General features: G+C 40.4%; 2 protein-coding genes across 4 annotated transcripts; both read right to left on the reverse strand.

The window, feature by feature from the left end:
- On the reverse strand, positions 1-17,911 carry agpat3 (1-acylglycerol-3-phosphate O-acyltransferase 3). 2 transcript variants are annotated; one of them, XM_084023537.1, is made up of 10 exons: positions 17,739-17,911; positions 7,953-8,010; positions 7,529-7,759; positions 7,039-7,208; positions 6,756-6,917; positions 4,858-5,011; positions 4,662-4,764; positions 3,675-3,750; positions 3,085-3,283; positions 1-2,888 (listed from the first exon to the last, which is right to left on the reverse strand). In XM_084023537.1, exons 3-10 carry the CDS (start codon positions 7,704-7,706, stop codon positions 2,797-2,799), a joined length of 1,134 nt encoding a protein of 377 aa, XP_083879663.1. In that variant the 5' UTR covers positions 7,707-7,759; positions 7,953-8,010; positions 17,739-17,911; the 3' UTR covers positions 1-2,796. The 2 variants fall into 2 exon arrangements, with proteins under 2 accessions (XP_083879663.1, XP_083879662.1); XM_084023536.1 differs by lacking the exon at positions 17,739-17,911 and adding an exon at positions 14,334-14,724.
- A 1,290-nt stretch (positions 17,912-19,201) lies between these two features.
- Positions 19,202-27,205, reverse strand: LOC311022539 (pyridoxal kinase-like). 2 transcript variants are annotated; one of them, XR_014598118.1, is made up of 12 exons: positions 26,907-27,205; positions 25,760-25,814; positions 22,908-23,012; positions 22,484-22,567; positions 22,144-22,178; positions 21,852-21,937; positions 21,642-21,687; positions 21,453-21,564; positions 21,234-21,370; positions 21,074-21,140; positions 20,221-20,650; positions 19,202-19,435 (listed from the first exon to the last, which is right to left on the reverse strand). XR_014598118.1 is itself a non-coding variant. In XM_084023849.1 (11 exons), exons 1-11 carry the CDS (start codon positions 26,985-26,987, stop codon positions 20,538-20,540), a joined length of 921 nt encoding a protein of 306 aa, XP_083879975.1. In that variant the 5' UTR covers positions 26,988-27,205; the 3' UTR covers positions 19,518-20,537. The 2 variants fall into 2 exon arrangements, 1 of the variants encoding a protein (XP_083879975.1); XM_084023849.1 differs by lacking the exon at positions 19,202-19,435 and having other exon boundaries at positions 19,518-20,650.
- Positions 27,206-27,875: the final 670 nt, after the last annotated feature.

The raw sequence follows: 27,875 nt of genomic DNA on the forward strand, positions 1-27,875 counted from the left end.
TTTGTGATTAAATCCTTTAATATTATCAAGTGTTTCAATTGAAGAAAACATAAAAATAGCCTTAGAAAACAAAACAAAAGCTGACACAAGAGGTGCCACTAATTCAATTATCTTAAAGACTTTAGAGAAGTCATTTAAATGTCAATTGTAATGTTATTGATTCCATTGGAGACCTCAGAAAAGAACAACAACCACATGTTACAGTTAGATTTCTTTACTGAATTAAAAAAAAAAAACATCCAGTGTAAAAAGTTATTTCCAAATATTTGTTTGAACTTCTCAGCATCCTTTCTACTTTGGAATATGATTTTTACTGAATGACAGAATGAGTTGGACTGCATTTGTATCTGATCAGATCTCTTGAAGAAAAACATAACAGGCCAAGTTACTTAAGATTTAAACAATAATTTGAGGTAAAGCAACTCAAAATATCTTTTTATAAAAAAAAAGAAAGAATTGGATTACAAACAGCTCTTATTCATAAGAGCAGACTTCATCTACTCTCAGTTATTTTTAAATGTTAAATCTTGAGAACAAGCTGCATGGCAACTAATCCCAGCAAACTGCTTGCTATACAAGAGGGCATTTATTTTTATTTTCAATCCTTTACTACAACAGGGGCTCAGTTAGCTTCTACATTTTCACACAGAAATTAAGCAGCACTGTCTATTAAGGCTTGTATGAAATCTGTCTGGTTTGAGATAACTCTACAGCGAGATGAAGTACACAACATAGTGCTGCTGAGGAGGGAGAGATAAAACCAACCAAATATTTGACTAACACTACGTTTGGCATGGGAAGGGGTGCGTTTGTGTGGGGGGTGTGTGTGTGTGTGTATGGGAGGGCATGTCTTGCTACCTTTGTTTGCATTTTTTTTTAACCAGGAAATGTGCCTCAACACTGGGCGAGATCCACTCATGTACTGTAGCAGCCAACCTTTCATTTGTGGCGGGTAAAAACTGAGTTTAAAATGGTGAAATGTATGGAGCTGTGCACTGACAATGGCTAGGACATGAGGACGTGAGCCGCCTGCACACAGTGTGAAAGCAGCTTCCTTTCACGAACGACTATGTAGGGATAGAAGGAAGCAACAAACCAACAACTTTCTAGCTTAAAATGAAAAATAGTTTACAAATAATCGTTTGCTTTGGTGATCAAACCAAATCAACGCACACTGCTCCTTGTATGTACTGTGATGGGAGGACGAGGATGATTATTCAAACATAACGCAGAGGTAAGAGGTGAGTGCTGTTTTAAAGGGGTGTCGAATGAGCAATCCCTTGCCTGAGCAAGCTTGATTTAAGGCAAAGGGTAAAAGATCACTACTACGGTCTATGTCTGGACAGAAAAAAATATATATATGCAGACAGTTGTGAGGCTACATGAAGGAAATTGATTAAATTTTTCTGGAATCTGGCTGCACTGAAATTCAACAGAGCAGTGTGCACCGCATTTAAACCATCAACACTGGCATCAGAGGAGGGGTAGCTTGAACTGCTTCAATGTTTGGACTGGGATTGCTGGTTGGATTAATATGACATTGAACACAACATTGAAACAAATTCCTGTTTGTGTAAAGCAAGTGAAAATGGAAATAGAAACTGAAGAAATCATTGAAATGTTTCAAGGTGAATCCTTGGGTGTTGGGTGCTGTGGGATAAAAACGAGACCTGTAACAGATGATGGTGTCCCTGATGAGGACAGTTTTCACATTCGGAGCCCTTGCTGTAGTTTAACAGATGCCAGCCTCTCTATGCCAATACATCAAGGGGTCAGTTCACCGAGATCACAAGATTTAAAACAAAATATTTCCCCACTCAGTCCTTGCAGGATCTAGCCCTGGAGATGATGTGGGATGTATGTTTTCAGATCTTTGCCCTGGGAATTCTGCTGCTAATGGAGCTGAATCTCATCGGTAGTGCTGGAATGATTGAAAATTAGATTTGAAAAACTCAAGAGCATTTTGTATTTTACAACCAACATAAAGTTATGATAAAATAGTGAGAAACGATCCACTGTACACAGCAACACGCTGGAAAGACACACTGCTGTTAAGTTCAAATTACTTTTAGAAGGATTTGTGCACCATGGACATTTCATTCACCCACACTGTATGAAGGGGCAGTAGAAGTGTCCGTGGTGGCTACTTCAGACCGATGTGTAGTGATTTGGGTGAACCGGCCCTTTAACATTAAGGAAACCAGGCTGGGCATCAAGGCAACAATTCCTGTTACAAGTCCCACTAAGTGGGAAAAAAGGGGAGGGAGATGTCCTGCATGTTACACATTGCTGTTGCAGAAAACACACATTGCAACATTACAGCATTCAAAAAAATCAGATAGAGACCGCCTTTTGTTCTGTGGGCAAAAAAAAAAAATGAGCCCGTCCCCACTCCCTGATTGGCTAACGACCGACAGGAAGTGGCGGTAGGTAGAGCACAGCAGGAAATGGGCTGTGTGGCTTTCCATGTGACCTCAGACAGGTTAGGAGTTTAACCTGGAGTGTTACCGGGATATAATGGGACTTGGATGTTGACAGTAGGATTAAGAAAGATGCAGGGGGACACAGTACTGCATCTCTTAAGTTCTGTGTTACACCAGAGCTTGCACCCAGACCTTCCATGCTTTCTAACTCGGGTCTCTATTATGTTTTCACAGTTGGCTCTCCTCCCCAGTCTGCCAACTGACTCAACAGTGGGAGGAGAATAGAGGTGGGTTGGGGTGAGACACCGCAGGGTGACCGTACAGAGACGGCCGTCCACGGGGGGGAGGGGGAGGGGAGACACACACACACACTTTAGTTTTGTTTCTTGGCCTCAGGGTTGCCGTAACTGGAGCCGGTTTTCTTCACCTCGGTGACCCCGATGAGGCGGCGGATAGCTATCGAGGCTGGGGAGAAAACAAAGAAGAGTGGGTCGGGGTGAAGACAGCGATCCAAATGTTAAACAGCACTGCCTTTAGCAATTTGACTTGTTTTTTTCTCCTCCGGGTAAAGTCAAACTACCACTGCCTCTTGGTCTATCCACAAGAGGAAGACGCCATTTTATTGTACAGTTTAAGGGTCACTTGTGCAGAGATCACCTACCTATGATGAGGAAGATGATAAAGCCAATGATTAGGAGTGGGGAGCCACTGACAGCCACTCCGCAAGCAAAGTTGATGAGGGGCGAAAGCAGCAGGGTGGCCCAAAACAGGAAGTTCAGCAGTGTCCATGGCCTGCGACGTGTGACTATTGTGGGTCCAGGGAACTTGCCTTCTTTTTTGTAGATTTCCTGTAAGGCATCCTGTGCAGGACAGCAAGAAGAATTGGTTTGCACGATACGAGTTGATCAGGTATTGCCTCATTCAGAAATTGTGAAGTGAGGCATCAAATCAGAAAATAAATGTCCCCACAAATAATAAACAAACACGTCAAAGCAGGTCTCAGGGGCCAGAGATGCATCTGGGGCCATTAATGAAGTTTACACTTTCATGCCAAATGATCCAAAGCATGTCCAGTCAACATACAAACTGCCTGAATAGAAACTCCACCCCAGTGCATTTAAGTGAGTTATGGTGTCAGAGTGGGTTCTGAGTTTAATGTGGAGGCTACTAGAATTGTAAATGTGTCAAAAATGACATTTGTGAATGGATTTTACATTTTGATTGTGCCTCTAATGTCTTTCCTGGGTTTACCTTCTCCTGGTAGAGCTTGTGCAGCCAGATCGCACACTCTTTCTCATCATCTGGTATATCCTCCACAGGAAAACGCCTGGATGGGGGGGGAAATGTCTTAAACTGGGAAAGGACTTTGAGATTCCTACAACTACAGAGATTAGAGACCAACTATTCCAGCCGTTCACAGATTTGTATTTTGTCAGAAAATTAGCACATAATTAAATACTGGGAAAATACAAAAGAACACCTTTATATCAAGTTAGCAGAAGAGAACAGACTAGTGTGACATAACAATAATAATACATTGGTCCATTAAGTGTAATGTGTGTTTTCTAGCTTTTAAAAGGATATATTGACATCATGACCGACCAACTTAATAGAATCAACGTTTTTTTTGGTAACAAATGAGGTCATTCAGCTAACACTGCATGAACAAGTAGGACTCAACGCTGTCGTGACGTTTCTCACCACCAGGGGGCTCCCTCACCTCAGTGCTCTACCACTGCACTATAGATCATCTTTATTTGACTGTGGGATTTCTTTAAACTAGGTATGTTTAATTGACACCAGTCTGCTGAACCATGAAAAGTATCTTGCAGTTTTCTCCTTTTCCTCAAGTTTCTTTTCTCAGATAAAATGAAGAAATGCTATTTTTTTTCTAATTAGATTTTGCTGTCTCGACAAAAAACATGCTTATCCCAGCCGTTTCGAGGGGAGCCATCCCAGTCCATTTCTGTCTCAGGCTCCCAGCTCTTTACTCATTAGAAGTGTCCTGGCCATTAGAGGGATTGTTCTAAAAACAATTAAATTGCTGGGAAACTAGCCAACATTTAGAACACTCTCAGCGTCTCTTTCCTTATTATGACGTAAACACAGCGGGTAGGGGGCCAAAAAGGTTTAGAATACATTCATCATGTTCCGATTCAGTACAGCTGGCAATGTAACGCGTCTTCATCACTATAAATTAAGATTCGAAGGTAAATGGAGGGTACCGGGGTCACTCACCTTACACTCAAGTCGGCTTTGTATTTCTTGCCATTGACGATGCCCAGGAGAGTGGGAGTTTGGTTGTCTTTGAAGTTGAGAGTCACATCGTACACGGCAGTTACTGCAAGAAAGAAAAACCCAGACTGAGAATAAAAGTCGAATTTGTGAATTGAGTGTGATGACCTTTGTGTGTGTGTGTGTTTGCACACGGTACCTGTGCCCTTAAGACACTGCAGTGTGGTGGTGAATCCTTTGGTGCGCGGTAGTAGGTGGTATTTGAGCTTGGGCAGGCCTTTACTCTCTGCAACCTGCATGCTGATTTCATGCTTTGTCTCTGTAAAGCGGGTGCCCTCGCAGTACAGCAGAAACTGTGGAGGGAGATAAGCTGTGTTAAAACACACACACAAAGCTATAAAAATAAAAAAAAAACAATCACACTGACTGACTTTCTTGTCCTGTCAACTACTTTATTTCTGCTTGGTTGAATCACAGATCAAGTTAACCTCAATATAACACTACGATGAAATCACTATCTTATCTCAACAGACGAGTGGATGACAACTGCACCAAAGAGATAGTTTGTTTATATGAACACCCAAAACCATGTCATCAGCAGTGACCTAATGCTTGACTTAAGGGGTAATTAGATCAACTGCTGATCTGCCTAATCTCAGCTGGTGAACTGGTTGACTCACTGCGAAAATCTGTAGCACAAGGTGCTTTACACCTGCAGTAAAGGTGCACAACAATCAGCAGGACCTGCAGCCACGGATCCAAGCCACCTACTTGTTTAAACAGAAAACAGCCTGAGGAGGCTTTCACTCTGCAATGTGAAGCAAAAAAATCTGTTTGTGGAAAGTCCAGTTCATGAGGTTCCACAGAAAAAACACACACCCTCCTGGTGAGAGATTTCAAATACAGCTGGTGCACTCAGATAACTAGAGTTCCATCTACGTACAGTATGAGAAACTAGGTCAAAGGGCAGCAGCTGGACCGCCACATATTTTGTATCCATATGGATCCTGAAGAACTGACATATTAATTATTGAATTCCAGTTTGTCACAACATGGATCTTATTTTTTTTTGCAGTTATTACTTGATTGTTTCTATTTGTAGTAATATTGTATTCACCAAGCTAATAGTTTTGATACGTGAACACAAGCAATCACACTATAAGGGCATTCACATATTGCATAGAAACTGCTAAATGTTTGGGAAGATGCATACCCAGTGCCTGCCGTTACTTACCTGCAACTTGTTAAGTTGCAGTAATTTTGCAGTAAGCCTTGCTGACTAAACAAAAATGAATGGATTTCAATCAACGTAAAGTCCCGTTACTGCACGATTTGTTAGAGTCAATTTGTATCCCTGCACTAATATTATTAACGCTCCATATATCTACCGTAGACTGATATTTACAGAAGAAAGAAAAGATATTGGCCTCCTGTGATTTGTAGTTCCTTGCCATGACAGGCGGTGCTTGCTACAGCATTCCACAAATGTAACCGTTTTTATTTTGGGGCAGAGCCCTGAAAGATAGGTGCTTGTTGAAGGTGTCGCTCTCGCTTTTCAGCGTGGCTTCGTCGACAATAATGGATTTTTAGGATGGAAGGAGACAAACAGTAATATTGTAACCAGCTTGCTCAATGTAAAGCGCTTACCGGCCGAGGTTATGGTTCATCTTTGAGTTGCTAAACTTCCCAGTCCCTCTTCGGTGACCTCCACTGGCTCCCTGTAGCAGCTCGCATCAGATTTAAGACAATGGTACTGGCCTACAAGGCTGTCAACAGAACTGCCCCTACCTACCTCCAAGTGTTAATCAGACCCTACGCCCCAGCTCGAGCGCTCCGCTCAACTACCTCAGCTGGACGGCTGCTGCCAACATCGCTAAGAGCAAGCAAATGTTGCACAACAAAACAATTTCACTGAACCAAACATGTCTTTGTTCCTAAGAAGTCTATTCTGAGACTGAACTGATCACGTCATCATGTCACGTCACACCATGTGTAGCGGGATAATGTTTCTCAGCACACTGCTAGACCTTACACACAGCTTACACATATACTCACACCAGAAGACAGACACACACAGTATGTTGGACGTCTACCTACCCACATATATTCAGGATAGTCTTTGAGCCTGCTAAGTCCCTTGAAGACAGTCTTTCGGTCCTCCTCCCACTTTCTTTTGCAGAAGACTATTTCCAGGAAGTACCAGGTCCAGCCAATAAGAGGAACCTTCAGTAGCTCGTGTTTGGCTAGCACTTTTGAACTCTAGAAGGAAAGGATGGGTATACAGATGTGTAGAGTAGTGAAGCTTAGATTTCTCGCAATGGGGATTCAAGTCTGACTTCAACTAATTATTAATTTGATTCATTTTTGCTACATTACTGACCCCTAAGACGCCAAATCTTTCGCACATGGTCCAGCCACACAGGAAGTCGATCTCATAGTTGTGGTTGAGGATGGTGATGACATGCTCTTTGCCAAACTTGTCCACCGTAGCTTGGTCAGTGTATAGGGTGCATTCTGTGCCTGACCACCACTCCAGCAGCATCACCAGCTCTGCAAAGATAACAACACATCATGTGCACAACGCTTCATCATGTATAGTCCTATGACAACTTTGCTTAGCAGCAGCTCAAAGCATTTATCTTTAAACGCATGTCAGATTTGCTCCTCTGCGATGCACTCAGAATTATGAGCCAACTGTATGGAGCTATTTTTGTGTAAATGTTCATTAACCCACATGGGCAGGCATCTCCACCTGCCCAGCACCAAACAGCAGATAGACAAGGTTAGCGGGCGCCTGGTGATATTGTGGAAAATCTAGGTGCTTTTGTTTAAAACAAAAAATAATAATAATTTAAGTATCATATACTCACGACTCCAGAGGGAGTAGGAGAGTCTGCAGTTGATTGTGCGATAGAGTTGTTTGTTGATCGGCCAGAGGATGCAGGTGCAGAGCTGAATGAAGTTTATGATGAGGCCGCTCACCACAAACACAAAGCCCATCAGCAACTGCAGGATGAACAGGCTCTTCAGGTAGTCCAGCAGAGCCATAGCTGAGGAGCCTGGAGAGCTGAGTAGGCTCCTCTCTATACACTATGACAAACCTGAGAGAGGGTAGAGACAGAGGAGGCAGCGTCATAGCAATGAAAACAACTACACTGAGATATGGGGGGGAAAGGAGAACAATTAGAGAGTGATGGAACAGTGTAGACAAAGGGATGTGGTCTGTTTAAGACTGTTGCTCTGCAGGCAAACATGCTGTCAGAAATGAAAAAAAAAAACAGTAGCGTTTCTTACCACGGTGGGATCCTTTTACAAGCCGCGTTTACACGGTCCGTCAGCTAAAACTACAGACCTGATGGAGACAGAAGAACAGGGGTTGACCCAACAGTCAACATCAAGCCAACATCAAGCCAACATCAAGTGACATAAAGGAACAGTACAGTGTCATTACAGCACAATCTAATAAAGTGCATATTACATCAAACAGGTTGAATTGTATTAGAATGTCAGAAGTAGCCTCTGTTGCTCTTAGTATGGGTGGAAATTTAACATGAAGACAGATGCCGAGTAAACTGTGGCACACGCCTTGTTAGGTAATGTGCGATTATAGCTGTGTGGAACAGAAGACAAAGAGCATGCATGCTGAGTTTGGATTTGTTTGTGTCTTTCCTCGTTCAGACCCCAGCCTGACCTTTCACAAAGGCCATGAGACATAAGATTTCATAAGATTTCATGACAAGCATTCTACACAAAAGTTAAGCATAGTTCAGCTTCAGGGTTTACATGAAGATAAAGCACAGGCCTCAGAAAACGAAGGGTGCTTTCACACCTAAGCCGTTTGGTTCAGTTTAATCAGCTCGGGTCCATTTGCTCGGCTAGTGTGGTTCATTTGAGCTCAATCCGGCCCTGGTGTGGAACAAACAAGCAAACAGAGACCACTTGAAACAATAGGTCCCTGTCAGCTTCCAAACAAACTCTGGTGTGGTATGTTTATGGCGACAAAGCAAATGGATCAACACTCAATTGTGGCATGATTTCGAAAGCTAAACTACTAATAAATCCACCTGATGATTGTGAAATCTGTTCAGCAACTGATCTTGTAAATCAGTCTAGTCAGTCTATAGTATAATGTATTAATTGATTAACCGATTGGAAAGTTTTGGCGACAATCATCCTGTATCATGAGGACCCATGAGGGGATATCAATTCAAATCAGTGTTGCAAAGCTCACGAAGAAATATCGGATTATACGGACTACAATTAAGACTGCTCTTAGATGTCAACGTTGGGCAGCGCATGGACGAAAGCATGAGAGATCGCTACACTTTTTAATGGTGTAGGTTATACAGAGTCGGCTACAAGCACATCAGTTTTAACAGCTACCACGGGCAATCGATGCATTTTTTAGTGATTGGTAGTAGTCATATAAGCTTTTTGCAAAGAATACACAAATTACCATTAGTTGGAGCCCGAGCCCAAGTGTATGTATGTGTATATTATTCCAACAACAATGCTGCCCACCATGACAGAGCTGTCGCCAGTGTAGAGTTTAAGGTTTTGTCTATATGATTGTGTGAGTTTCCTTTCTGTGCTCCAGTTCCCTCCAACAGGCTAAACACATTCAACTCAGCTGAACTAGAAACATTTAACTGCCCTAGGTAAGGATGTGACTATTCATCTGACTATTAGCACCAGGCAGCAATAGACTGGGGAACTATCCAGGTTGTTTCTGTGATTGTGCAAAGCATGCTGGGAAAGACTCTACTCCTTTGTGGAGTCTAAGTAGAGAATTAACAGATGGGGAAAATATGGATCTATATTCATCATTTGCCACATTTTTATACAGTTTGTATGCAGTCAAAATAAGACCAGGTGCCCATTAGTTAGACTGATTTATTAGACTGGGCGGAGAGTTGTTTCATCAGTGAGCATAGCACTGTTCACAAAAAAGTATTTTTTGTTTGAAGTGACAGTTACTATCAACAAGGGGTGTGAATCTTTGGCTTCACAGTGATTCGATTAATGATTCAGTAGTTGGCGATTCGATTCAACTAACTAACTAACTTTTTTTTTTAACGATTCGATTCTATTCTGTAAATCACGATTCGATTCAGTAACTTTTAACCAAAATTCTATATCCATGAAATAAACATGCAATAATGCGAGTGAGACTATCTGTATTCTTCTGAAAGGTGAAAAAATAAACAGACAACAGAATTACTTATTTAACATATTCTATAAAAAAGTAGTCCTGCATAATATTTCATGCTGAATACAAAAATGTAATTAAACATTGCTCAGCTCAGCTCAGTTATATTGAACATTTTTCAATAGGCTACATATGCTGGCAGGGGCGAATGTGTCTTAAAAGTCTTAAAACAATCATAATTAAGAATTGCGATTCATAAGATTTACTGCATTTATATCGATTATTGGTGAAGCCAAAGTGATTCATTCTATTTATTTATTTTTAGCAGATTGATTTAGTTGAATCGGTAGGACTGACAATCGATTCAACGCTGCATTGCATGAATCGTTACACTACTACTATCAACGATCACTACCCTTCAGGATGGCCACAGGATGCCTGGCCTTGAATCGACTGTGCCCACATCTGCACCGAAGCCCATTAAAGTGTAGGTCAAGCCAGTTTAAAGCTGTTCTGAGAAACTCTTCTAATCCGTCCCTTTGCAGATCTGTGTGGCGATCTGTGGACACCCAATCCACTTCAGGACTGACAACTCAGCCTCCACCTGCTTTACTTTACATTATAACTCTCTCTTTTTAGTGACAGCAACATCAACTATTAAGAGTATATGGTATACATGGTCCATTCTAGTCCCATAAACGCATATTGACATATTTGCACATTTATAAATTAATAAAATGGGAATGCAGTCTGAAATTGCTTAAATAGAATACATGTGTTAACCTGTGAAGAGGGGGTAATCAATTTGATTCAACAGAACAAGTTTCAAATTAAAGCATCATTTCTGAAATCGAAGTTCACTTCATTTTGAAAGATAAAATGTCATATTATTAAACGATTAACTGTGCAGTGCTAGCAACATCAACATATGTTCAGTCCCCTGCATTCACTGATACAACTGTATCAGCAAATCAGCAAGAGAACAAGAGACCGTCTGGTGCTTTATAGAATAACAGCCTGCATGCGAGACAACAAGGGAGAGACAGACACATGGTGTGTCTGCGTGTCACACTGACATAACGGTCTCCATCAACAGCACTGTCTTGTTCACACAGCGTCTGTAATGACTACATTCTTGTCGCTTCAATTACTGTCTTGCAATTAGATCAAACTAACAGAAATGGCAGACCCTAAATCCCTTAAGGAGCCAAAAATGTAGTAACCCGAGTTGTTTTCTCAATCTTGACAAATCATTTGAAAAAGTCTCTCAATATAGATGACCAGAAATACAAGCCTTAATATTTAAGCAATCCAAACATATTTACAGCCACTTTATACTTCAAGTATGTATCATAATGTGAGTGTGAATGGTTGTCTGTCTCAACATGTCAGCCCTGTTATAGACTGGCGACCTGTCCAGGGTGTACCCTGCCTTCACCCAATGACGACGACGTGCCTGTACGCTCTGATTATCAGTCCAAACATCCACAGTTGTCTCTCTGCACTGTAACAGATGTGACCTTTGTTCCTACTGGGAGAGTGACTTGGAGGGGTAAAGTCACACATTTCACCTGTGGCTCCTATAACACATGAAGAAGGGTGGCAATACACAACAACACTGAATAATCAAATATGACAGTGTGTAGTAAATACAAAGTCAACAGAAAAATGATTGCAATATGATCTACTGTCATATCTGTACCCCTGGATGTGAGACCCATTAGAGGATAAGAAGGAGAATCTCTAAAAATGCTCAAATCTCCCCAACAACTTCAAATGTCTAATTTATAGTATTCCATTTCTTAAGTGCCAATTATCCCAATTCATCTATATTGTGTTAACATCTGTCATATTTTGTAATTTAATCTAAACACATTAACCACATTTGGAACTATTAAATGCCCCAAACCAAGTAGCGTGGTGCTTTGTTGTTCTTCGTTTGTCTTCCTTTGCTCCACAGTTGGTGCCTGGTTACAATTGTTGTCAATACTGTATAAAAATAACTTGTGGGGACTTGGCCCTATTTGGCCACAAGCAGCTAATAGAGAAGTTCCCGGACCAACTTTGATTGTGGCAACAAGCAGTAGTGCTGTGTGAGAGCTGAGAGACAGATTTACACACCATGAACTTTGTTCTCATTTTCCTCCACATTCTCTTCTTTCCGTTTCTGTTCACGGAGTCCTACAAACTCGGAAAAACCACACATTTTCACTTGGAGGCCTTCATTCAGAGCGCCTAGGGCAAAGTGCCTTTTACCACTGACGTTGTGTGCATACATGCTGCCTCCAAAAGAACCTTTACTTTATACATTCTGGGAATCCAAAAAGCAATCTTTTTATATCGTTGTACGCAGAGCACTTCAGGAGCAACAACATGACACGCTGCAAACTTAACAGTCTTACCTCAAAATGACCAGAACTCACTGTGATGGAAGCAGAGAATAGATATAGCAACAGGAAGAAGTGATGAAGATCGGACGCAATGCAGGGCGACACAACACGTGTTTGTTGGCTGCTTCTACGCTCTCAGCTCCAGCGACTTGAGCGCAAGTAAAAATGGCTAAAATTGCTTTTGAACCTCATGCTACTACTAACTCCTCTACTGCCATCCAGTCTGACAGAGTGCTCGGCTAACAGCGCTGTCAGCAGCAGAGACACTCTGGGCTGCGTTAGGATTTCACAACTTAAGTATGAGCAGTAGTTCCTCTGATTATCTCTATAGATAAGAAGAGAATGAAGCAATCATCCACACGGTATGACAAATCAATATACTGAAGACGACGTTTAAGTGCAGACCACAAGTGGACGACTGATTCAGAGACGGCCCTAATTCATTCATTTAAGAGAGTCTATTGTTAGCATTTTTACACCAAAATAGATTTCTTTTTAAAAGCTAAGAAACTGGTGGAACTGAAAAGTTTCTGCAAACTTTAGTGCTTGGGAAGAATAAAAAATACATGTCTTGTCAGATTAGATTCAGTTAAACATTGTTAAATGTATTAAGAGTGGATGGGATTGATTGCCCTGTATCATGAGGTGAATGTATTTTAGGTTAGGGGTGTGTGTACAACCGTTTAAATTTGACTTCCCTTTACTCTACAAGTATCTTAACTGTGCTACGGTTCAGAGCCCAGGGTTTCCACCTGACACCAGGAGCACAGGAACTTAGCATGGGTCTTGAGGAGTTGTACACACAAACACACATACTAATGTTATGTTACACAACCTACTCGTCAAGAAGTTCGCTACTTGTATAACAGGTATTTGTTTGAAAAATAAACACGTTAAAGGAATTCCCCAATACACTGGCAGAGACCCTGGAGGCAGACAACACTATTTTTTAACGTATATGATGCACAAATACATAAAATAAAACATACCTAATAAGGATCCCTTGAATTACAGTTGTAACCAAGATATGTACTTTGTGGAACAGTTGAAAAAGAAATTTCTAAGTGCTGCCTAGTGAACAAACTATTTATGGGAGACATCATTACTACATTATTTTATAATAGTTGACAGTTCGGTACACCAATTTCTTCTTACTTTTTGGCTGACATACAGCCATACCGACTTTACTGCATTGAGTAAATATCAATAATAATGTCAACCTGCCCCACTAAGTGTGTGCTACAGGACTGCTATAGCTTTTATAAAGCATTACAAAAAGGTTTCCTCGATTATAAGATGTTTTTCACACAATATATTAACTACCACAATATCATCATCCAACTAAACACCCACAACCAATGTAAATGTTGCTCTATATCCGAGTTCCATGAATAAACAATCCTGCGCTGCTCAGCCCAAGTGAATTTGATTGGATCAGCACTCCATTTCAGCAATTCAGGTTAGTAGTTCAGTAACAGTAGACAGTAAAAACCCACTTTGATAAAAAAATTTCACGCTTGACCCGTTCTCTAGGCCAAATCACAAAATCCCCACTAGCTAAAAACAACACAATGACTTAATCACTGACATTATAACAGTACACAAACATATCAACTTGTCCCTGTGGTGTTGGGATTGGACTAAAACCCAGGTGTTCCCTTATAAATACCATATTTGTCTTGTATTGAGGTGCAATAAAAAGATGTTTAGAGAAACAAACATAGGGTATGAGCATGAAAACAGCCAGTGAAGGTCCACCTCCCTGTTGGTAGAGGACCACCTGTAACCACACAAAGATTAGAGACGCTGACCGAGTCAAAGCTGCTTAAGGCCGCACAGCCGCTTCTGCTTTACATCATCTGAATGCAGCTTCTTAGCCAACAAATAACCACTGCTTGCTCGGAGTCCCAGATACGAGAAAGGACATTTAAAAAAGCTTTAGCCACACACTGGAAGGTACTGCATCTATATCAAGTTATTTTAAATCACAACATTTTGAATGGTCTGCACTGCACTTACTACTGAACAAGTCATCCCTTCAGTGCTATACTGACTTCTATCTCTTTTACAAGTTCTAATAATACCAGTAGGACGTATCCTATCCCAAAGAAACCACCTCTCTCACATTTAACTTACCAGTAGACGTAGTAGCCCATCGCAATGACCACCAATGCCCCACAAACCCCAGTGAAGATCATCACAGCACCCTGGTTCAGCATTCTGGCTCCTGGTATCTCACCAAATCAAAGCCAGAATATATTTTAAAAACATAAGAGTTCTGCAGAGAGCAGTGGGTAGTCACAGGCTGTCCTGCTTGATTGCCATGATAATCCCACAGAAAGACAGGGAGATTATGAAGATGGCAGCAAGAATATAGCTAGATCCCAGATCCTGTAGGAGCAGCTGACTATTCACAAAAAAAGTTTACCAAGGTGCAAAGAATTTCATATCACGATGAAAATTACCAATAACAATACATATTCACTGAGAGCGACTGCAAAAAGTGCCCACTAATGAATGCTAGGAAGACTGAAAGATAGCTCACTTCTGGCAGAAGACACACACATCTACTGTAAGCAGTGTCTTACATGCATTCCCATCCTCTAATCCAATGGATCGGATTAGGGCTGATTAGCAGGCTATGGGCACCCTGGATATGTCACATTTAATTCAAATTAACAAAGAAGACTGGACTCTCCCTCACCAGCGTAGTTAGCAGAAGGGCGTCTGCTACGCTCAAGGAACCAATCATAATGTAGAATTTCCTACCTCACCTTGCCATTGGCTACCTGTTAGTAACACCTAGCATTCTCTCTTTGAGGCTGCATTACAACCGCAATGGGAAGGCCAACAGTTTCCTTAAACAACCTCTTCATGTGTGTTGCCAAGCTGTGCTTCGTTTCTGTTTTGTCAAGTGTTATTACAGATTAATGACCCTGTCTTCTTGACAGTACCTTGGGTAGTGGAAATTATATACAACAGATCCGTGTGCTCAGCCACACAGAGATGACAGACAGGGCTTGTGGGCAAGCCACAAAAGCCTTTGGGTTCCCACACAGAGATAATGTCAAATGTGGTTCAGACAAGCTGGCAGAGAGAGATACAGAAATAAACTCCAGCGTTTACTGAAGCAAATAGGTCAAAGGTGAGAGTACAGTCCCGAGGCCTCGCTACTGGGCATTAAAGCCAAATATATACACAGATAGAAATACATTATGATAGCTTGACAACAAAGGTTATTCACATTTCAAAGCATGTAGTGTTCTTAGTCCTGCACATAGAAAACCTATAATGCTGAATAGAACATTCAGTTATACAGTTGTTTGTTAGGCCAAGTGTGATAATTTAAAGCCACACCACTTAGTCGTGCTACAGCCAAACGTTACTCTTAATGTTACTCTTGGCATGTAAAACAACACTGAAAAAGGGGAAAAAAACAAAACAAAAAGCTTATGGAGGATAATACAAGAAAATAAATGTTAACTTTACATGATTATATTATCAAAATCAACAAATCAATGAAAATATTAAAACCAGCAATTGATCCTACTAACATGCATCGTCAGTGTAGCATCCACCATCATCCAAAAACTATTAAAAACACATTCAAGATTTTCTTTTGGGTGATATTACTTATTACAACAGTGCTTATAGTGTATTCCTCTCAGGAGTGTAAACTGTGTCCTTGAACATGCTCAGTGATGCATGTCTGACACAAAGCTACAATCCAGAGAACAGAAAATGTGAGTTGCCTCAAATTAATCTCAAAACAATGGGATTTGATGTTGAGGAAATGTTGAAAACCCCTAAAATAGTCCATGCAAAGGCTCAACAGAAGGACATCTCAGTATTAAGACAGACAGTATTTATCAAATAGGGAAAGGAGCTGGCTGACGTAGAATGGCTTTGCATCGCTTAAACATGGATCTAGATGTAGACATGAAGTCATGACTTCTAAGACTCTAGGATATATAAAAAGGTCATTCTAGCTGTAGTCAGCAAAATAACAGGACTAATGGTAACAGCAGGAGAACCTAACGACTGAAATTGACTGCTTGAGTATAAACATTCAAAATGTATTGCAAGGATAATAAAATTACAGTGTCTGTGTGGGATTACCATCAAGATCGCAGTCCTCAGATACAATCTATCTGTTATCTATCTCAAAGTCCTACAGGGCAATACTTAAAGATAAAAGATGTCAATAGGTTACTGTGTGCAAACGTATCACTGCATTTACATTTTTTTCTTTAATGACATGCATAATTCATATACATACAACCTGAGAAGTGTTGAGGTAGAAGCTTCATTTTGGCCAACATTGCAACAGACGCATGTGTTATTTTATAGTAAATAATTTCTGTTTGCGCTTAGGTTTATGAGGCCAAAACCATAGGGAGTATACACACATCTTACATATTTCCTAAAAATGTATAACAATAATCATCAATCACTAGCATAGCAGTCTACACATCAGCTCCCTGTTGAGCTCTGTTGCATGCAGGCACACCTACAAAAAGGGACTCCACCATATCAGTGCAGAATCAATTAGTCAATAAAACATATCACCATTAATATTATCTATCCATAATATTCATTGTTGCATTGCAATCAATCAAGCCAAACGCTGCATCTATGGTAAGACTGCGAGGCCAATTTAACTACGTGGAGTAGCCTCTCGCACAAAGAGAGCAGGAATAGTCAGCCTTATTGCTATCACTAGTAAATATCAAATCCCCACCTTTAAACGACCGCTAGCAGGAAGTGAACTGATGATGATGATGATGATGAGCAGCGCTGTAACGTTACTTGCCCGTCACGCACGCGCTGCCCGCTTCGTTACAAGTCTAAAGTTGGCACCGGCTGAAAGACCCGCAGCCTTGAATGAACTCCAGTAACCTTACATATGGCGTGAGGTACGGCACATGACTTACCTCTACTTCAGCATATAACGTTACCCAGCTTAGTTTTACACATCGTTTGGCCTGTGAATAAAACGCACTAGTGTTCTCGTGCGGCATGGCAATCTTAAATAAAATGCTAATAAAGAACTAGGTAGCGTGCCCCTTCTGCCCAAGCAGACTGAGTGGACTTAGACACACATGTCATGACTGCGGCCGGGGACGTACATTAAGCTAGCTGAGCGGTGAACTCAAAGTTACATGAAAACAGAGAATGAAATGAATCCAAACTGCCCTGCTGTCGCTGTCAGAGACCAGAATTATGTGAACGCTAGCCGACAGGAGCCTGACGTTAGAGTTACACCTGACGTTAACGTGCAACTCAGCCGAGCGGCACAAGGACAGAACGGGCTGCTAACGGTGCAGGCTAGCATGCTATGTTTACAACACCAGTGTAGCTAGGGATAATAACTTAATTTGGGGAAGAGGATAGTGTCGCCGCCTCTACTGGCAAAACTGCTAATGAATGCCATGATTCTCCACAGACATCATCTGTAAACAGTCAACTGACCCGCTGTGCTATGCTAGTTAGCCCGCTAACGTTAGCAAGCCGTTGTCAGCAACGGTGCATTCTGCTTACCTGGAAATGATTCGCTCGGGAGTCGATATATTTTCTTCCACTTTTTTGTCGCTGCTTTTTTCCCTTCGGGGGCGTGAAAAATAATCGCTAAAGAAGCCCTTGTTACTTCGTCCGTTTCCTAAAACGCAATAAAGATGACTTGAGGTAATGCGATTAGCAAGAGCGCTATTGTTTGTCTGTTAAAGCTACACATTTCCTCAAAGCCCATCTGAAGGTGGCATCATGCCCCACATCCGGTCCGGCCCCTCATTCATCCTGACAATTAATTATAACGCACATACCTGTTTACACAGTCCCAGACGTGCCAGTCCATATACAACATGTATAATACAAGTAATATTTGACATATATTTACTGAAATTGGCGATATATTTTGTCATATATAAAGGATTCCCTGTGACCAGATAGAATAAATCATAGAGCAGGCTATTGTTTGCACTATTTAGAACTAATTTCACATTTAAATTGATAGATTTTGTGATCTCAGAAAGAGTAATTGAATCTCCACTATCCAAAACATGCACACCATAAGTAACATTACATTGACTGTAACACGACAGCCTAAATTGGATATACAATATATTGCCAGTCATAATCTGAATTTGCTCTGTTGAGACAAAGTGCTTAATTTGAAATGATTCTATAACATTTGGCATTTAATTGCACCCTTTAATTTCACACTCAATGTCTGGAATCCATGTTCCTGATGTTGCATGGAATGATTCGATACATCATCTTGTCATGTGTGTGTGTGTGTGTGTGTATTCCCTGAATAAGTGTGTGCAGTGTTTGATGAACTTTAGACCTCTTTAGCCCTCTGCTGGTAGTGTGGCGTAGCTGCAGTCGGCTACGTTGGACGTGAGACAAGCTGACGGATCAGAAACTTGGACACATAAGCCTCCGAGGCTTTGGTGTGACAAATCTGCTATGCCTGTTGATAACATATGGCACTTTATCTTGCTTGACTATAACGTCTCAAACATGAACCAGTCAGAATAACAAATTCATCCCTTCTCTTTCACAACAGCAGCATTGAGTTTGTCTTGTAGGCCTATTTTGCCCCCAAAGATGTCCTTCTAACTTTGCTTAGTGTATTCAGGTTGTAGTCGGGCAGACATATTGGCCTGTCTCGGTATTTGGGTTAATGCTGGCTATTCCTACTGTGGATTAGTGTTAGCAATACAGAGCTGTCACCTGGCCCAAATCACACAGTATAATAAGTGCCTGGAAGCTGATTTGTTTGCCTTTATTTATAACTTTAACTTTATTTCTTCTTATTATTTCCTTACCCTTTCATGTTAAAAGCACCACGCCTGATTTCTCCTTTAATCCTCTTTCTAATACATGAAGATCAAATGCAATCATAAATATTTCAAGTTTTATTTATGTAGTCCATTAGCATTTATTTTGAATGTCCTTTTAAAAAACACTTAAAAAAACCTTTTTCTAAAGTTAAACTTAGTAATTTAAGAATTCAAGTGAATGATGTGTACCTTTACATCTCCGTAGTGGAAATCTTAGTTTCTTTTGATCCCACACATTACCCATATTCAGCCTGAATTTGATTTGGGGATTATAGGCTATAAATGTTTCACATTTCCAAAAGGACAAAAAAAGAAAAGTTAATTATTTGTATGCAGACATGGGGAGATTCTCTGCCTTGTGTTAACACTTAAGCTTTGACCCAGATAACAGACCTAAAAGAAAAAAAGTATCAGTAATAAGAAATATTCCATCCTTGGAACTTTGTCATAATAATAATGAATACAATCAAAACAGTTTCAGTAAAATATTAATCATTTAATATCGTATATTGCTGTTTCTTCTATCAGAGCAGCAGCTCGAGGTTTGGCACTTGACTTTCTAACGTGTGAGGATCATTTATTACATCGGTACACAAAAACATTCACAACCAATGGTTTTCTTTGTAAGGCTATTGTACAGCATGGTCTCTCATACAGACTCTTTTGTTGAGATATGGTCAACAGTCAAAAATGAGAACAATGATCATTAGTAAATATATTAAAGATTATCTGTGCAAATACCTCAATTTGAGATGCTTAAGACGTGGCTCTAACATGTTATGCATCTGCTAGTTCAAGAAATCTATGCATAATTAAAATCGGAGGTGAAAAACATTTTCATAAAATTGATTAAAAGAACAATTTTAGACATCAATTATTCTCGTGATTATCGTCAAGTTACAATAGAAGTGAAACAAATTGGACTACTGAAACTGAATGGTCGACACTGTCATTGCATAAGATGTTTGACATTTTGTGGAGAAACAAATCACATTTTGAGCACTTATCATGCATCCGATGCATGAATAAGGGTATAACAATTCCTTCAAGTGCATGATATATAATGCCTTTTGACTAGTCCTTACGAGTAGAGCATGGTCATGCATGCATCTATTCATGAGTTGTTTTATAGCAAGACACACATTTCACCATGTCAATGAGGATTCAAGTACACTTACACTATCTTTAAACCTAATCGTAGTTAGCTAGTCCGTTTTCTTTTGTATGACAGATGATGTCTACAGGCCACAGTACAGACGCGTATGGCAGTGATTCCAGTGTGTTTTAGGGATCAGAATGGAAATACAACTAATCCTGCTGACTCCGCTCATGAAAACATGGTTGTACTCCCTCAGAGATTCTGTAAGGCAGAGATACGCGACAATCAGTTGATGTGAAAATACATGTCTGGCGGCCCACCCAGATTCTACGGCGATTTAGAGCCGCCGCAATGTGAGTGTCCACGACAAGGTTACGTTCTTCAGTGAGAAGGCTTTTATAAAACCTTAGCTTCCACTACAATGGCAGGGTTCTCAATGTCAGCTTTGCTCTGAACCATCCTCAGCTCCAGTTGTGAAGGACTGGGCCGATCCCCGGGTCCAGCCAAGTCTGAGGAGAGAAAAGAGCAGTTGAAAGTAAACTCCAGGTTTGTGGATTTGAGCCCACGAGTCAACTTAGCAGTAAAAGGCTCATTCATTCAGCCATTGCTAAGGCTGTTAATCCTCTTGTGACTTTTTACATGCAGTTACACAAGCAGTTGTTTTCCATATAAAATGTCCTTTTACTCAATACCTAACAACAACAAAACCAAATCTGTGAGAGGGTAAACTATGTAATGTAAACAACTCAGATGTGTTTCCAGGCAACCGCTTTTTAAGGTAATGCTAATGGGCTCTACATAACGCAGACAGCTGTTTGACATATGACTATTAAAGAGAGCTAATGGTTTCCTTTTATGTTTGGTAAATGACTTCAAGATAAAGCAGAAAGAGCACAGGACAGACAGAAGCCAGTAAATACACAGATCCCTACCATTGGCATAAGTCATGGTCCTCTTAATGACATGGTGCAGGACAGAAACAGTCTTTTCACAGGCAGCCTGCGAAAAATAGTAGGAAGACGAGGATACAATAAAATACTAATTTATTATCCAGGTGGACATTTTTTGATGGAAACGTCCAGTGTGATTTACCTTCAGGTCTTTAGGGTGATGGTGAGTCCAGGCCAGCAACATGGCAGCAAACAGATCTCCTGTTCCCACAAACACAGCATCCACTTTGGGGATGTCCATGCGGATTTTCTGACTGGTGTTGGTCCCATCTGGTTTCACTACAGCGAGGACACACATCCAAATCTTATAGGCAGCATTAAGTAGATGTTCTCTCCAGAGAAGTTTAGTCTGGTACTTTACCTATTTTTTGGCTCCCTAGGGCCACCAAAAACTGGTCCCCACGTTTGGACGGCAGGTCCGTACTAGTGAGGACCACGGTCTCTGGACCCATTTCATGTAGCAAGTCCATCACCTGGAGAGCAGGAAGGGTTTTCTCAAGCTTTTTGCTTTTTGTTGTCACAAACTAAACTAAATGTTTTATACACTCACCTCAACAGCATCGTCCTCTGTGGTGATTTTCCTCCCAGTTAGTAGCCTGTGTAGAACAAGGCAGTGTTCACAGATGTAGCCATGAGAATCATTCTCATCTAATATCTCTCCAGTATTAGCTAATAACGCCAAATTAGTATCATCCCGTCATTCATTTTGACAATATAGCGTACTATCAACTTTGTTCATGACGACTGGAAATGCACTCACTCCGCTTCAAACTGGTTGGGGGTGAGGATGTCGGCCAAAGGCACTACTTTGTCCCTGTAGACTGGCAGCAGATACTCTGGAACGTACTGAAACACACAGCAAAAACAAGAATTTCACGTTTTTTTTCCACACGGTTTTTAAACTGTGTCACTTACTTATTTTAAATTATGGATTTCCAAAAGTAAAAACAAATAAACTATCTGAATGAAAGTACAAAAAGGGCACATAGTACAGTGATCCCTGCACAGCTGTTTAGAAGAAGAAAAAGGGGAACACACTGTAAGATACGTACCATAGCACCGTGATCTCCCATGACAGGATCACAAACTGTGGAGAAGAGGATTCAAAATTAGGCTCTGGACTTACTTTAAGACTAAAGGTTACACTCTAGGGCTACAACTAATGATTATTTTTATCCTTTTCTTCCATCATCAGTCAATGCAAAGAAAAGTAGCAAACTGTCACAACTAAGATGCTGGAAAAAGGGAATCCTATTGCACTTTTGCTTGAAACAACTGGTCAATTATCTAAATAGATCAACTGATTACCATCATTTTTATCTCCATCTCCTGATCGGTTCAACTAACCAATACCAGTTATTTAAATGTGAAATGTGAGCATTGTACTCTCACCATATACCAGCCTGGGATTGGCCGTCTTCAGCTCCTGAATAATGTCAACCACCATCTCCAGGAAGGACGTGTCTCGGCTGTAACCTGGGTCATAAAAGAGTAACGAAGAGAAAATTACAGACTGAAAGTCTGTTTTACTTGTTCCCAAAAATGGATCAAAGTTTATCGATCCATCCATGACAACACATGCAAATGAATCAAATCTAACAGTGTGAGCCAGTCAAAGAACGGTTCATTGGTGTCTGCACATCAGTGGAGGGGAAACGTGCCACTTCACTCCAAATACATTGAGGCTTCATTGGATTGCAGTCCTGCTGAGGCTGCCGTTGGAAGACTATTTAGTATATATTCTAATAAAGAGCTATACAAAGCTGCTCGAGATCCACATCCCTTTACTGGGATTCGCTGCTTGTATTGTACTCACCTGTGAGGATGTAGTCGTAGCGGTTCACCTTATTGAGCTTAATGCCCTCATACAGCACATTAAGCTCCTCCGCTGTCAGTACTTGCCCTTTCCAATGGGCGTAGCCTAAGATTCAAGAGGGAGAACAGAGGTTCAAATTTACATGACATTTTACAAGACAAAAGTGTTTTAGACCTTTGGGGATCTGTGAGACCCTGCAGGAAATCAAATTAAACTACAGACATGCAAGTGTTTCTCCTCCTCCTCCCCTGTGCCGCGTCCAGAGCAAAACAGGGGCCTCCACTTCGACTGAATGGGATGCCTGTATCCTGGCTGCCAATTACCCCCCTTTCTTTGTCCCTCCTTCACTACTGACCTAGAATACACTCTCAAAAGCTGTTCTGACTGCTAACGATTGGACACAGAATGGAGACGCAGGCAATCACAATGTGGTATATTCTTCATACTGTTCACACGGAGCCCAAACCTGACCCTGGGCCAGCGAGAGAGCTCCACCTGCAGTGAGGTCTCAACAGAAAGCTTGAGGAACAATAAAAGCATGTGCTGGGGTCGTAGGGGAAAGACGCCAATGAAGGCGAACATTTCTGTATATTAATGTTGTTGACACACACTAGTGTGAACTAGAAGCAGGATTACAGTCTCCACAGTAATGTGATTTACTGAACATGCTCCAAACTGACCAGTTCTCAGAAGAGCGGATGCTTGTCCTGCTCCTGTGGTGAAAGAACATTCTTCACATACTTTGGCACAGGACCCCCAGATTATAATCCTGTCCTCTCTGCAGGTCTCCTCCAGCCAACAAGTTTCAATTCAGGACCTTAAATTTGATGTTGTTTTCTTTAATGGGTGAGCATTTACTGGCCCGTTGCACAAATCACTATAATGAAGCTTGTACTGTATGCAGAATAATGATAGAGCTGTTGATTGATCTATTAAAAAAGACAATTAACAATTCAGCGATAAAGATTTTTGGCTTTCATCAGCCTTGATGTGCGAAGGCTGGTTCTGTGTCTCTAACCCAGACTACCATACTACAATGCAGCACATGTACATTTGTTGTATAGATTTCACTACTTTTACATTTTAAATCTGTTTCAGGGCTGCTGCTGAATTGTTGTGTTCAGTTATCTAAATGCAATAACTTGAAGCAGCACTGGAACAGCTGAAAGTAAAAGATATAGTTTTCATCTTTGAATGAAACACAGAATTCACGAGCACTTGATCATTTCCAGCTTTGCAGTGTCTGGTATACTATGACCAGTATATGCCGGCCTATGTTCGCTAATGTTGGCAAACTTGATATATTTCTGTTGGTTATGCTGACCTTATTTCCTGCTCACAGTTCCATTCCACTTGCTCTCAGTCAGGTCACCGAATGAAGATGTTTTAGTTTAGAGCAACTGACTGAAAAGGATCTTGGGAAATAATAATAATGTGCAATCATCCTGTTACTGCTACTTGTGGCCTCTCAGCAAAGGATAGCCTGCATGACCTTCATCCCTCTTATTTGTGATATTATTTCAAATAAGAAAACCGATGAATTCTACTCGCTGATGTCTTAAACAGCCACCTTCTTCCAAACCTTATTCTACTCTCTATGGGTGTTGAATCACTCCTTCTAAACATTCTCAGAGTTGTTAGTTAAAGAGTTGCCTTGCCTTATCTTCAGGAAAACAAAAGAACAGTTGATGACCTCATGACAACATTGATTCATTCATTCAGGTGTTCATCATGTGTCAAATACCTTCCCGTTTCATGTTAACACTCAAAGAATCACATAGGAACCACCAAAATCAATACACTGATTATTACTACATTTAAAATGATCATTTCCAACATGGGGCGGACAGCAGAATATTTAAAAATAGTTATAAAACTTTAAATACAAATACATTCAAATATACAGATACTCTGGCTGAAATGACACCATTATTGCCAAATTGAAGACTGGGATTATTTCTATTTTAAAGTTTTCATTAAAATAGAAATTTTCATATCATTTATGATTACTATTATTTGTTTAGGATTCTACATAGAAGGTGTTATAGCCCAGAGAGGATGCATAAGATGAATGGTGAAATGTCTTCTTTATGTTTTTAGCATATGTTTCGGTGACCTTCTTGCCCCATTTTTGAAATCTATTATTTTATCCCTGTGCCTGCATTATGATGTATTGGTAAATCCTAGGCTTAGAAAATAAAAGATGGGAATGCATTGCTATGGACTGAGCTTTTATTTTAAATAATTTCAATAGCTTCATAAGGCTTATTATAACATTAAAGCTATAGATATATATAAAAGCTATATATATATAGTTGGTAAATTTAATTAAAAAAAATATTGTTTTGTCATATCTTTCGACAGTAGTACATGCAGATAATCTTTTAAAAAGAATCTGATTCCTCCACTTGCTCTTTGTGGCATCTGCAAGTATTCACACTAGGTAATGTAAAGTGGAAGTTAACTGAGAAAGAAGAGAAACTGATGAGAGAAACGATTCTTAGGAAACATTAACACAGTGAGTGTGAGACGCCTCCCCCGAACCTGACTTTTGACCACAAAGATTGTATTTCACAGCTTAAGTCTTTCACAAATAGGTTGATATTTGTGGGAGGGAGTTCTTTACATGCGTGTGCTAAGGTAAAAACAGAAGGACGACTGTAGGTCAAAGTCTACAACCTAAACACTGTATGAAACCACATGGATCCAAATGTAATAGTTTTTGAATAAAGACTAAAAGAAAAGCCATCTGCAACATATATTTGATTAAAAAATATGAAAGGGTCAAGTCATTGAGAATGTTTTTTTTTTCTTCTTTTTTACACAGGGCAATTTAAAACGACTCAGCCAACCTGTGTGATTGGAGAACTGCACCGAGTTGATGGAGTCCACTTCAAAGCCCAGCAACTAAGAAAAGAGAAATTAAGCAGCTATTAAAACAGAGAACAATGACATTTACTGGGTCTTCTTCTGAATTTCACTTCCCTGTGGGAACAGCATGGTTAAATACTGTGAGAGGTGTCCAAAGACCAAACCAAAGACTCAGTTACGCAACCCACTGTCTTTTATGATTATTATAAAAAAGGACTAAGGTCAGTTTTGGCATATTATAGTAAACTTAATGTAAATCACATTGCATTTGGAAACACTTTTACAATGCTTTAGTTTCTAAATGCTTGTCCCTGCACTTAAAGATAGATAGACGGCCATTTCTGGGGACTTTCTGAAAATGATCCTGCAAAGCAGAAAACATGTTTGATATAAGAACCATTAAATGCAAATATGTCAGATCCATCAAACACTGACAATGAAACGCTGTCATGATGTGAATGAGGGAAAGTGGACGCAAACTATTATGATGTTGCTAACTTGTGCTTGTTTTAAGGCTCAGAAATGTGGAAAATTAAAAGGAACCAATGGTTTTCTAGAGTTAAGAGTCAAATTTGCAAAAATCCTGCATAATGCAAACATTTTATTTCTGAAAGTTGAGTCTAGGGCAGAAACATTGGTATGGTGCTTTTATATCACCTTCTTCTTGGGGAAAATTATTAAAATTATGACAAAAAAGTCCGCTGTCCTCCCTGTGTATTATATTCAATACACCAAGCAAAAAGTATTTCAACAAATAAATAAATAAACTATGGTTGTGTTTTGTAGGCAACTATTTAGGCCCTAAATCAATCTCTCTTCGGAATGAAAACGTGTCTTTTAGATTGTCACATCACATCAGTTCTTTTTCATTGAGTTTAGGGTTATTTTTTATTATTATTATTTTATTTTATTTCACAGCCATTGTCTGTTAAGCTCCGTGGGGAAAGTCTTTACATCAGAAAACGGTCCGTGATGTTTGGACAGGAAAGGAAAGGAAACAGACCAATCACAAATCCGGAAGTCTCGCTTCTACCCACGTCGTTTCTTTCCACATTTTACGCCGTTTTCTGTGCGTGCTGTTGCCGAGGCGTCTAGTGGAGCCACCTGAATATCAGATATGGTTCTTACCTGCAGCGGGAATGTTGCCGACTTGTTCCCCACGTATCCCCTGACAACATGACTCTGAATGGACAACACGCGACACTCCATTACCGCAGAAAATCACACCGGCTGCGATTGAAAACTCGAATCGGAGACGACAGACGTGATGGATCCTAAAGCTGCATCAAAGCCGCGTTAAGGCTCCAACACGCCGAACTTAGCATGTGAGGAATAACTCCAGCATTGAAGGACAGAAGCGGCGCTGCTGCTGGTGACATTTGGTTTCTCTTCAGGCAGCTACGAGGACACCTAAAAGGGTGCATTCAAAGGCTCGTGATGATTGTGGGGGAAAACAAATGTCCCCTTCAGATTTCAGTTATCGTGGTTAAACTTTAACCGACTGAAAGGATAGGTTCACACAGTGCACTTTTTGCCTTAACAATATCCAGTGTCCGTATGAACTGTAACAGGATTTGCTTGTAATTATTACTCCGGTACAGACTGACATTTAAGACATTAAATATTTGTGTTGGCCAAGATTACCTCAACGATTGGGGGGCTTCTCCAATGGATTTTGGATTATTGCATACAATTAAAAGATGTAAAAAATGATTCTTACACGGTTACACACAACACAACTTTTGAAGCGTCCCTGCTGACCCCCAGTACGGATCGGCTTGGAAATCATGCTGGTATATACTGGGATTTTTCAACAGTGGTGAATGCAGTCGCCTGAAGTAAAAAAAAACAAAAAAAAAAACGACCTATACCACATTATGCGTTTACACAACGCGGCTTTACAAAGAGAATAGTCCCGGTGTTTACGTTTAGTAGAGTAATGTATAAGATTCACCTGAGGGCTGGGTGGAGTCACATGCCTCTCACAGTATTAATGACCCTGCAAGAAGTTAAATAAATAAACTCCCCACCTGTCAGTTAGAAGCCTCATGAATGAGAGAAGAAAATGATTTAAAAAAAAAAAACTAAAGCAAGTTC

Source organism: Eutrigla gurnardus, assembly GCF_963514095.1.
Source record: "Eutrigla gurnardus genome assembly, chromosome: 12".
Classification (NCBI taxonomy): Eukaryota; Metazoa; Chordata; class Actinopteri; order Perciformes; family Triglidae; genus Eutrigla; species Eutrigla gurnardus.